The sequence below is a fragment of the Gorilla gorilla genome, chromosome 10, assembly GCF_029281585.2.
Source record: "Gorilla gorilla gorilla isolate KB3781 chromosome 10, NHGRI_mGorGor1-v2.1_pri, whole genome shotgun sequence".
In the NCBI taxonomy this organism is placed as follows: Eukaryota; Metazoa; Chordata; class Mammalia; order Primates; family Hominidae; genus Gorilla; species Gorilla gorilla.
In genome coordinates, this window is record NC_073234.2 from 16,877,135 (window position 1) to 16,890,059 (window position 12,925).

Sequence of the window (12,925 nt, forward strand, 5' to 3'; positions counted from 1 at the left end):
GCTGGTGACAACTGTCACTTCTTCAACTAAAAGTCTGGCATTGACAGATTAGAGATTTTTAAGTTTGAGATTTATCTTCAGAATCTTCAGGATTTATCGAAGAACTTACTGTGATAATATTGTCCCTTTTAAAAAATGTTATTTAGAATATCCCATGGTTATCAAAAGACTTGAAAGGAATTTCTTATCATAATTCTGACCCACTTCTGTAAAATACTGCTATGAAGAAATTCATAGGACTTCTGAATAAAAAGCTGAAGAGCACAATGATGTATAATCCATATATGTTTTGTTCTCTTTACCTTTCTTTTGATCATGAGCACTGCCTGAAGATGTGTTTGCCTGGTCTGCTTTTCTCTTTTCACAGTAAACAGTTAACTTACATATTTAGATATCAGTTATCTAAACAATGACACTTGTAACTATTTCCAGAAGGTCTTTATATCCCTATTGATTTCTTCATAGTGCAAGATACTCTTTTAACATATTTTTCAATTTTCTTTTGATTTTATATCAGAACAATATGTATTTTATGTTATTTACACAAATAATACTTACATGTCTTAGAATAATAGTCACTTCTCTTATTCTTGTCTAACTCTGATTCCTCTTCCTCTGAGATGACCACTTTCATCTCTTTTGGTTGTTTCTACTGTTGTTTATTTTTATCTTTCCAAATGACGTTTTTATATTATTGTTCTATTATTTTTCTTATTTGGGCATCGTCTGTTGACGTCTTATCATAGATGATGAGGAATTAGTGTTTTTACACAAACCAACACACACACTTCCTTCTTTCTGTCCTTCCAATATAATTATATCTAGGTCTACATTTTTAAAACTGAGGCACGTAGTATATTATGATTTACATTTTGGTCTTTCCTAGGGTACCTTAGTTTTCCTTTTTGTTTTTCCTGTCTTGGGTATCTTTTTCTTTTTTTTTTTTTGAGACAGAGTCTCGCTCTGTTACCCAGGCTGGAGTGCAGTGGCATGATCTTGGCTCACTGCAACCTCCACCTCCTGGGTTCAAGTGATTCTCCTGCCTCAACCTCCTGAGTAGCTGGGATTACAGGTGCCCGCCGCAATGCCCAGCTAATTTTTTTGTATTTTCAGTAGAGACGGGGTTTCACCATGTTGGTCAGGCTGGTCTCAAACTCCTGACCTCGTGATCCGCCCGCCTCGGCCTCCCAAAGTGCTGGGATTACAGGTGTGAGCCACTGCACCCGGCTGTCTTGGGTATCTATTCCCAGATTCCTTTCTACACCCATAAAATTCCTCCCGATATCATTGCTACTATAAAAATACATCATCCCTTACTAATTGCCCTTGGATACTCCATACATCTGCTGTTTTTCTTGGAAACATTCATTTCCTTTCTCTGCTGTAGTGTGTACTTAGTCTCTAGGTTGTGTCATGCTTGTGGTTCCCTTCACCACTCGCCTATGGTAGAGCTCTTTTTTCTGGATCCCACATCTTCTTTCCAGGTTTACCTCTTCATTTTCATAGAGTATACCGTAGTAGCTTCCTGAGAGAGTCGTTGAGTGAGATACTTTTTTGGGGGGATTTTGCATTCACCTCCCATATTTGATTGGTAGTTGAGATACAGAATTCTAGATTGGTAATCATTTGTTTTCCCTTAGAGTTTTGAAACCATTACTCAAATTGTCTTCTACTTTCCTGTGTTGCCTTTAAAAACTCCAATGTCTTCTTATTTGTTGATCTGACAAGTGATCATTTTTGGCCTTTCTAAAAGTTTTCAAGATGTTTTCTTTCCTCTAGTGTTCTAAACTTTACAAAAAGAGTATTCATATTATCATCTAAGCACCAAATGATGGATTTAATCTTTTTGCAAGAGCGAGGACAAGAAAGAGTGATTATAAATATTACCTAGCAGTGCTGTTGGTACTCTGGTATTTGTAGGACTCAAAGGCTTTCCTGTTTATTTCTTACAGTGGCTCAACATTTTATTAAATTAAATAGGAGATTCAAGCTGTGGTTCAACACAAGACAAACTTCCTTGGTTTATTTTAGCAGAGCTCTCAAAATTCCGAAACTAAAACTGGTGCCAGATTTTACCCACTCGATAGATTAAGTAATTCTGGACTTTGTAAATGAAGGTGAGAGAGATACTTGCCGTCTTCTTTCTCTTGTATTTTACTATCCTAGTTTGATACAGTTGCGTTAGAGCAAATGCTTCTATACTTAGCTTTACATCAAAATGTTATGTGACTTATAATATCATGTAAATATTACTTATCAGCCATTTCCTTTTATTTGTAGTTTCACTTGGCTTTTGTTTTTCATCCTTATTATCGAGAAAGATTTTGAACCAGGCTTTGCCATTAATTCCAGAAATCTTTTTTAAATAAGGCCATGAACACTGAGCTCATGGAGTACACTCTGGTTTCACTGCCGGCTTCAGGTAAAGTCATGACATGAGTTTTATAATGAAACACTATGAAACTTGATTCTCTGCATTGTGACAAATTACTAATCATTTTCTCCCTAAAAGTTTTTTATTGATACAGCCACAAAGCTATTTTTACCCCACGTAGATGTACAAGTGAAGTTGTTTGCTTGAAATAGATTCCTGGGAAGTTATTTGGAATTAACTGTTTGAGCCTCAATTTAGATAATACAAGCCTCTCAGGAGACTTCCAAAAAACAGTTTAAGAGTAGGATAGGATAGACTGCACAAAGACATAATACCGAGTTTTCCGTAAGTTGCTAATGAGAAACATTATCAACTTTATGTATTAATAATGTTTCTTTATGCTTCTTTATACTTACAGCAATCTGTATTTTAGAATCCCACATTACTCCAAAATAGTCATTCTCATTCATTAGAGGGTTTGAGAAGACTGAAGTAATCATTGCATCCATCTCTTAGTTCGTAATCCTTCTTTTATGTTTAGTTTTCTTTGATTCTGAAGAAACCATCTTGGCCTTTGTTTTGACGGGCATCGTTCCTTGTCTCTGCGCGCGGCATCCCTTTAAAACCCTCCACTGTACTGTGCTGCTCATGGCAAGTCAACAGAGGGAAGGAAGAGCTCAACAAACAGCGTGTGTTTTGTTTTGTTTTGTTTTTTTGATACAGATAAACTGCCCTACATAAAACAGAACCTCACTTATGGGAATAGATCACAGTATTTTATAACTGTGGAGAACCACAGTTCTCTGAGAAGAATGAAAACTTGTAACATGAATATCACGTACAGCACCAAAATGTGAATTTTTTTCTAAATCTCATTTTTTAAAATTTAGAAAAACGGGAGAGCAAAAGATTTATCAACTGTTGATTAAGAAGAATGTTAAATAATAGATGCTGTTCTTCCAAAGTGGGGAGAAAAATCTGACTTAACTTTGACAGATTTCAAGTTCTAGATTTTTGAAGGTAAAGTTGTCAAAAAGGACTTAAAAAAGTGGGCTGTGGTATAATTGAGTTTCTTAGATAAAATAAAAAATTCTTGGATATCTTTTCCTGATATGAGTACTCTGAAAATTGGAGAATGGTTTAGCAAATCTTGTTCTTTTGGTTTATGTATTTTTAAAAGGAAGCACTTTATTCTTAATCCTCTAGTTTCATAAGAAGTTAAAGAAGGAAGTGCTTATAATAACCTGATGACTCCAGTTCTCCATCCCACTTGAACTCTTCTTCATGTTGTCTTCTTAAGATCTCTCCTATCTTACATGAACTCAGCGTTCTGTAGGGTTTTGTTTGACTTTCTGATAGATCAACATTCACCTCTCCAGAAGCTGTGTTTTAAACTTGTGTAGAACATCAGGGCTGGGAATTGCTTGGTTGGCTAATAAAACTGCTCATTCTTAGCCAGACCGGTCACTTACATCCAGTTGTCATTTTTGGTTTTCTCCTATGAGATTATAAGAAAACCATACATTCTTGAAATACTAGGATGCATCACTTGCTTTTTAATGTCTTTTAAGAAATCGTTTGCTGACAATTGTCTATGAAGAATATCATCTGAAAGACGATGCTGCTTACTGCACTTTTTCATCTAGGCTTAACTGCAGGGAAAGAGTGTTTTGATATTCGGTCTAATTACTATCTCATCAAAGCTGGCTTTATGCTTAGAGAGTAGTTCAAAAACAACTTTGTGCTTTTAAATAATCAAGCCCTTGCCACCTCTGCTGTCTAGCACACTTTTGTTCTCTCTGTTACAGAGAGCAAATTTCTCACATTTATCTTGCTTAACTAACTTGACCCTTTGCTGTTAATGATATACTTCTTTGGCCTCCTTTACTTCTTTCCTTTCCTTGCTTTCTTTATTGTGTCCTCTGTGACGATATCTTGTTGACCTGGATTTGCTTCTGATGGAAAGAACATTTAATAAGCAAACAGCCCTTTCTTAATAAATAGGCTCTCCCTGGGTTAAGTAATTAATCTACTTCACCTAGTCTTCCATCATTTTCTAGGACAGTCTCCGTAAGAAGGATGACAGGATTGAAGAGCTGGAAGAAGCACTAAGAGAAAGTGTACAGATAACTGCAGAGCGGGAAATGGTGCTAGCACAAGAGGAATCAGCCAGGACCAATGCTGAAAAACAGGTCTGCTATTTTATACAGTTCCAAGCAATGCTGCTGGTTAACCAAAAGGTAACACACAACCAGTATAGTTTAGGTAAACTATACATATTGTATGTTTATAGGGTTTCAAAAACACTTCATAGAGGAGAAGTCCCAAGGAGTTCCTTCATAGCCGTATTAGATACAAGGATGTGGTTTCTTTTGTGTCAAGTATAGAAAGAAAGACCAACTTTATTAGCAAAGCTGAGAGAGAATTGAACATTTTGCAGAATGAGTGCCTTTCAGTGCCCTGTTCTAGGTAAATGCCCTGTCTACTCTTTCTTAAATAAGAATTCAAATGAAGTTGTATGAGAATTGACTCATGTTAACACAGAAGTCCCTGAATTAATAACTTAGGTCTGATCCCATATATATTTATGTAGCATGTGCTAATGTATTGGACGAGATGAAATGGAGCTTGTCTGTCTGCTACAAGACTGGGCACAACCCTGGCTTTTAAACGGAAAGAAAAAACACGAACATTTCTTTGTTTTTTTCTTTTTTTTTCTTTTATTATTATTTTTTTTTTTGAGACAAAATCTTGCTCTTGTCCCCCAGGCTGGAGTGCGATGGTGTGATCTCAGCTCACCGCAACCTCTATCTCCCGGGTTCAAGTGATTCTCCTGCCTCAACCTCCCGAGTAGCTGGGATTACAGGTGCCTGCCAGCACGCCCAGCTAATTTTTGTATTTTTAGTAAAGTTGGGGTTTCACCATGTTGGCCAGGCTGGTCTCGAACTCCTGACCTCAGGTGATCCACCTGCCCCGGCTTCCCAAAGTGCTGGGATTACAGGCGTGAGCCACTGTGCCCGGCCAAAAAAAAAAAAGATACAAACATTTCTGACTGAAAAACATTAATTTCAAATAGCTAATATTTTATTCATTTCATACCCTGCCTCATTGAAGAGAAGAGTTAAGGTTGTAACAAGTTAAGGTTAACAGTGAGTATGAAGGACATAGAAACCATGCACTTGAGTCCCAGATAAGCATGTCTCAGCCTCGGAGGGACTTGCTGAAGAGTTCTGCTGTGGCAGTTTGTGGTGCTTGTTTTATATATATCCTGCATCTTTTAAGATCTCCACACTCTTGCTTTTGACGTTTCATTAGGAAGAATAACTACAGATGGGAAAAGTGAATGGAAGAAATAGTTTTAACAAGTGAAGGTTATAATCCCAGCTCCCATTATGAGAATGTGATTTAAGATTTCAAACCTAGGCCAGGCGCGGTGGTTCACGCCTGTAATCCCAGCACTTTGGGAGGCCGAGGCGGGCGGATCATTTGAGGTCAGGAGATCGAGACCATCCTGGCTAACACGGTGAAACCCCGTCTCTACTAAAAATACAAAAAATTATCCAGGCATGGTGGCGGGCACCTGTTGTCCCAGCTACTCGAGAGGCTGAGGCAGGAGAATGGCTTGAACGTGGGAGGCGGAGCTTGCAGTGAGCCGAGATCGCGCCACTGCACTCCAGCCTGGGGGACAGAGCCAGACTCCGTCTGAAAAAAAAAAAAGATTTCAAATCTGTCTGACACAGAGGTTCATAACACTTGATTTTGCAGTAGTTGTTTCCTTTCCGTTTCTTTGTGGGAGAAATATAAATGTTAAAACAGGAAAAAAATACTCAATGAGACGGTGGCAGGAATCTTTCTAGGAACCCCTTGGTCAGACCAAGGTGTTATTTTGAGTTAAGGTAGCTATAGTAAAGAAGGGTATGTTTCCAAGGCAGACATAGTATGTGCCCCAGGGGGTCCCTTCATAGCTGTGTGAGATAAAGATATGGTTTCTTTTGTGTCAAGTGTAGAAAGAAAGACCAACCTCATTGGCAAAGCTGAGAGAGAATGAACTTTTTGCAGAATGAGTGCCTTTCAGTGCCCTGTTCCTAGATAAATACCTTGTCTACTCTTTCTTCAAATACGTTCCTAATGCACAGTCACATAGAGCTTGGGTAGTGGAGAGCTTCAGAGAAGGGATGGTGACAGCCATTGTGTCACCCAAGGGTGGAGAGGAATTTCCTTTAGTCTTGATTTTACCCTTTTTATATTCTCTCCTTTATTTTTCAAATAAAGATTTTTCTTCTGCTTTGGCCTTGTTATTTATTGACAAGTATTAAACATCAGAGATCATGCAGAGATTTTGGCAATTAATAATAGATCATGTTATTATGGGATACAGACTTATGTATTTTCCTTTTTGAGGCTATTGTGTGAACTGATTATAATATGCTTTAGGGGTATGTTTTATTTATGGTTAATAGACTGCAGTTTTTAGGTTTACAGAAAAATTGAGCAGAAAGTACAAAGAGCTTCCATTTACGCCTTTCTCTGCCTCAGTTTCCCCTATTATTAACATGTTGCGTTAGTGTAGTATTTGTTCAAATTAATGAACCAGTTTTAATACATTGTTATTAACTGTGTGGTCCATAGTTGAGGGTTCGCTTTTTGTGACGCACAGTCCCGTGAGTTTTGCCAAATGTATAATGACATGCATCTGCCATTACAGTATTATACAGAGTAGTTGCACTGCCCTGAAAGTATCATGCCCCACCAATTTATTCCTCCCCCATCTCCCCAGTCCGTGATCTTTTTACTGCCTCTGTAGTTTTGCCGTTTTCTTTATTGGTAGTTGGAGTCATATAGTATGTAGCATGTTCAGATTGGCTTCTTTCACTCAGCATCTGCATTTAAGGTTCTTCTTTTTGTGGCTTGATAGCTCATTTCTCTTTATCTCTGAATGATATTCCATTGTATGGATGTGCCGCAGTTTGTTCATTCCTTCAGCTGTTGAAGGACGTCTTGGTACCATTCAGTTTTTGGCACTTAGGAACAAAGCTGCTGTAAACATTCACATGCAGACTTTGGTGTGGATATAAGTTTTCAGCTCATTTGGGTAAATAACTGTGAGTGTGATTGCTGGATTCTGTGGTAAGATCATATGGTAGGAGTTTTGGAAAAAGCTGCCAAACAGTCTCCCAAAGTGGTTGTGTGTATTTTGCTTTTAATTGTATGCTTTTTTCCTTTTCTGTTTTCTTGTCGTCCACCTTTCTGCTACTCACTGCCTATCTGAAGCTGTTGCGTGAAATATTGCATGAGACCAGTTATTTGAACTTTAAGTGGTTCAAGGTATGAAGAAATTGCTTTTACATTTATACTTCTGAAGCCTTACAACCTTCATCTACTGTCCTCTCCTCTCCCACTTTTTATTATTATTTTTATCGTTTCCTGTCTTTTTTTTTTTTTTTTTTTTTTTTTAAGGTGGAGTCTTGCTCTGTCGCCCAGGCTGGAGTGTAATGGCGTGATCTCAGCTCACTGCAACCTCTGCCTCCAGGGTTCAAGCCATTCTCCTGCCTCAGCCTCCCAAGTAGCTGGGGCTACAAGCATGTGCCACCACGCCCAGCTAATTTTTGTGTTTTTGGTAGAGACGGGGTTTCACCATGTTGGCCAGGCTGGTCTCGAACTCCTGACCTCAAGTGATCCGCCCGCCTCGGCCTCTGAAGGTGCTGGGATTACAGGTGTAAGTCACCGTGCCTGGCCCATCTTTTCCTGTCTTTTAGCTCTACTATTAATTTTACTTATGTACGTTAATTATATGTACTGAGATAATCTACAAATGTTCTTTTGAAATACCTTAAATGAGGCTTTTTGTTTAGGAACATTATTCTATCTTTCTCAGATTCAAAAGTTACCTGTTTCTCACTTAAATTTAGCTTCTGGGAAAGAATGACTTTTTCTGATAAAGGTAGGATATCTACATCTCTTAATTCCTCCAAGAGCAAAGTAAAATTGTATGGGAGCCATAGCTCTTATTAAAATAAGATGTAGAACCTTCCGAAGTTCGAGCAAGGAAGAACTCCCATAAGAAAACATCTCTTGATGCCTTTTCTTTATTCTCACGGGATCCCCTTACAGTTTATTTATTCCTAATACATGCTGCCCCACACTGAGCCCATGCTAGAAATTTAGAGAAGTTGTGTAATGACCTAATGAAGGAGGGTGCCCCCTAACCTGTGTGAGCAAATTGGAAGATGGAAGCGAATTGGAAGATCCCCACAGGGGAGAACCCAACAGCTCCTTTACTTTTGCTTTGTCCCTTTCCACGTGGGGATTCTATTTCTGGAAGCTTTCTCTGTTTAACTTTTGGTGGGTTTTGTGCTTTATTGAATGTGAGTGTCACTTTTCTTAAACAAGGTCTTCTAAACAAGTCTCAGAATTGCCAGGGGCTAAGGAGCAGTATGCTTAGTTCAGCTATGATGTTATGAAATTTAAATTTTTGAATTTTAACATTTTAAAAGAGTGATTTAAATATCTTCACTGGGCCGGGATACAGTAGCTCATACCTGTGATCCCAGCACTTTGGGAGGCAGAGGCTGGAGGATTGCTTGAAGCCAAGAGTTGGAGACCAACCTGTACGACAATGCGAGGCCTTGTCTCTACAAGAAAATAAAAATTAATTAGCCGGGCATGATGGGGTATGCCTATATTCCTAGCTACTTGGGGGACTGAGGTGAGAGGATCACCTGAGCCTAGGAGTTTGAGGCTGCAGTGAGCCATGATTGTACCACTGCATCCCAGTCTGGGCAACAGAGTGAGACCCTGTCTTTAAAAATAATAATAATAACAACATATTTGCACATATGAATTTGATTGTTCTTTTAAAAGCCCCATTTTTAACAGTGATATTCAGTGATAAACAGTAATATTTTTTCAAATTGCCATTTTGACATTATTTGGCTTATAAAGTATAAATTCTTGATGTTCAAGGTTATAGGATTGTATCTGTGGTTTGCTAGGTAATGATACGTTAATGAGCATTTTTAAGGATTACATATTTTTTTGTTGTTGTTAATGTATAAAGTTCTTCATTGGCTGGAAATCTCCTCTGTCATTTATGCAGCAGCTATCACCAGACTGCCCAAGTTCATTTTCAGAATGAACAGTTGCCACTACAGAAGCACAACTGGTAGAGGGGTATGTCTGCAGAAGATGATGTACAGTAATAGAACTATAATTGTATTCCTTCGTCTTTCTTATTGCCTTTTTTACTTTTAGCAATTTATTCTTTACTTTTATAAACATAATTCTTTACTGGTCTGTATATTAAGTTATATTACCCTCATTGTTTATTAAATGGCAGTGATGCTCTGAAAATAAAATTATACTTTCACTTGTACCTTTTTCCCTGCTAACATTTAAAAAATATCTTGTGTTTTCCAAACGCCACATTAAGCACTGAAAATGAAAAGGTAATAGATGCAGCCTCTGTCTTCAAGAAGCTTGTAGTTTATTGCGAAAGACTGAAGAATGAACTTATAATTATGGTTCTGTTTGACAACTACCATGGTAGAGGTCTTAATACAGAGCTTTAAGAATAGAGGAAGAGGGGCAAGCCTGAAATCCAGATTTGGGAGGTCTACAGAAGGCTTCCTGGAGGAGATGTCTATGTGTGAATTAAAAAATTAGCCGGCTGTGGTGGCGGGTACCTGTAGTCACAGCTGCTCGGGAGGCTGAGGCAGGAGAATGGCATGAATCTGGGAGGCGGAGTTTGCAGTGAGCTGAGATTGTGCCACTGCACTCCAGCCTGGGCGACAGAGCGAGACTCCATATAAAAAAGAAAGAAAGAAAGAATTAGGCAAAGAAGTGAAAGATGTTCAACATATTCCATGTAGAGGGAACAGAAGTGAAAGCTAGAAGCGTCTAGGAAACCAAGTTGTGGTTAGTAGCTACAGTTGAGTGTAAATAGGAATGGCAAGAACTATGTAAAGAAGAGAAAAAGATGAGAGAGTAAGAGAGATCCTTTGTACGGGTGTGCACAGTCAGATCATGCTGAATGAAGCATGTTAAGCTTATGTTCAAGGAAATAGAGAACCTTTGAACAAAGAACAATAGTTATTATTAGTTTACTTGCTCATTCATTCATTCAACAGATCTTTATAACTTATTCAGTGGGTGCTGTGGTAGTCCTGGATAATACATACTGATAAACAAAGTAGCTGTAGTTTCATGCCTGAGACCTTACAGTTCAGATAGGGACACAGACACTAACCCAACAGATAACATTTAATTGCTAGTTATGACAAAGGAACAGGTTTTCAGAAATACACAATAATTTCTTGAAAGTTGGAGGGTTAGCAGCTATTTTAGATTAAGTGCTCAGAGAGGGTCCTCTGTGAAAGTAGCTTTGTCCTGAGCCTTGAAGGCTAAGAAGCTTACATGTGACAAGTGGGACGGAAGCAGCAATCATAATGGTAATAAGGTGGAGAAGAGCTGAACGTGTCTAAGGAAGACTAATATGACTGGCGGGCAAGAACAGTGCAAGCTATGCAGGGCCTTTTATATAAGCCATGGCAGAAGTTTGTGCTTCATCAGAGGGATGGAAGCCATTGAAGAGTTTTAAAGAGGGCGTGACATCATCTGATTGATGTTTTTAAAAGATCATTCTGGGTGTTGGGTGGAGGATGAATTAGAGGGGGGTAAGATTGAAAGCGGGAGGATCAGATGGGCTATTAAAGTAGCCTAGGCTGGATGTCTTCTAACTGAGGTATGCACACGCCTGAAAGTACATGAACACTTTCCCAAAAGGCACATGGGCACAGGCTCTCAGCCTCTAAACATACGTATCCCTGAAATTGATCTGCTCAAAAGGCACCTAAGGTGTGCAGATTCTCCTTTTTCATTTTCCCCTTCACGGTTCTGCACCCCTCACTTGACAACTCTCCTGACTCTTACTATCCTCTATTCCTCAGAGGTGAAAAAACTTTGGAATGTTAACAAAGGGACAATTCAGCATATTGGTGTTAAGATAATGGGTGAGTCCGTCAGGTTGTTTTCAACAGAATTGAAATAAAACCTAATTAAGTTGCCAGTTGGTAGATTATTATAAATAATTTTTGATGACACGTTACTATCCGGTTTGGGGCATGTAATTCTGAAGGAATGCAAAGAGTTGAGTTATATTGCTACAACAAAACTCCTTCCATTCCTATCCATTTATATGATGAAGGTTTCTTAGTGCTTACATCTATAGAAGTGAAACATACCGATAGAATTGATGCTGAACCCTTATCTTCCTTTTTTTTTGAGATGGAGTCTCACTTCTTCACCCACACTGGAGTGCAGCGGTGGGATCTTGGCTCACTGCAACCTCCACCTCCCGGGTTCAAGCGATTCTTGTGCCTCAGCCTCCCAAGTAGCTGGGACTAAAGGTACCCACCACCGTGCCTGGCTAATTTTTTTGCATTTTTATTAGAGATGAGGTTTCATCATGTTGGCCAGGCTGGTCTCAAACTCCTGACCTCAGGTGACCCGCCTGCCTCTGCCTCCCAAAGTGCTGGGATTACAGGCGTGAGCCACTGTGCCCAGTCTGAACCTTTATCTTTCTATTAATAGTAATATTAACAGGGGATATCTAAACTAATAAAAGTATAAAAGTCCCATTAATCTCATTAAGATAAATATGTTTAATAAGATACATTTTAATTAAAATGTATTCATGTTTAATAATAATTTTCTTATAATATTTAATATATATATTGGTCTTGATTGATACCATGTAACTAGTGATTCTAATGATAACTCAGTGCACAAGAATTCTTAAGGGTTATGACCACAGGAAAATATTAAAATATCAAATTTAAATTTATATAAATATTTTTATTGAGAAAAGTACAAGACAGGATCTGTGCAAGCCATCTAGCACAAAGTAAATTACATTAGTATAAAATTCTAAGGAGAAGTAGAATGGAAACAAGGTCAAAGAGAAAAAGGAAAATGTAAATAATAATTTGTCCTTACAGTTTTTGAATAGATGATGATGGATATCAAGTATCGTATTTGTATTTTATTGGATACTTCCTTTTCTTTAAAAAAAGTGATGCTTTTTTAAAAAACAGTCTTTAATACCCAAGAAATTAAATCTTTGCAACTCTTTAAACTTTCGATGTAAAAAATTTATATATCAAGTTAAAATTATTCTGTCTCAGTATGTTTGTGAGCAGAAAAAAAGAAGTATAAAAAGATACATTTTAAAAACCATAGTTGTATAAACTCTTTTAGGAGGTATAGAAGCAAAAATGTATAGAGAGACTCTTGGTCTATGCAAGAGGTTGGGCAGATCAGGCAATAGCTGAAGAGATTCCACAGTGACAGTGGAAGTAAAGAGAAATAGATTTAAAACGTCTTTTGGAAATAGAGCTAAAAGGATTTGGTGAATTACATGTATGGATAAAGGATAGAAGAGAAAACAAAGATGGCCATTGGATTTCTGGTTGGCCAACTGGGAGAATAGTGGTATAATTTTTTGAGATGAGAAAGCCTGAGGGAAAAATTTGTTTGAGGATAAGAAGCAAGACA

The 12,925-nt window shown here is 38.0% G+C and overlaps 1 protein-coding gene across 23 annotated transcripts in view; it reads left to right on the top strand.

Annotated features, from left to right (window-relative positions):
• The window catches only part of ERC1 (ELKS/RAB6-interacting/CAST family member 1), a 519,708-nt gene that overhangs the window by 270,892 nt on the left and 235,891 nt on the right, over positions 1-12,925 (top strand). For 16 of the 23 annotated variants that reach the window (XM_063694551.1, XM_055357508.2, XM_055357510.2 and 13 more), the window contains one exon: positions 4,435-4,566. The exons of the other annotated variants lie outside the window; for them this stretch is intronic. In XM_063694551.1, the coding sequence (XP_063550621.1) occupies positions 4,435-4,566 (132 nt within the window). The remainder of the gene's footprint in view (positions 1-4,434; positions 4,567-12,925) is intronic. 23 annotated transcript variants of the gene reach the window in all.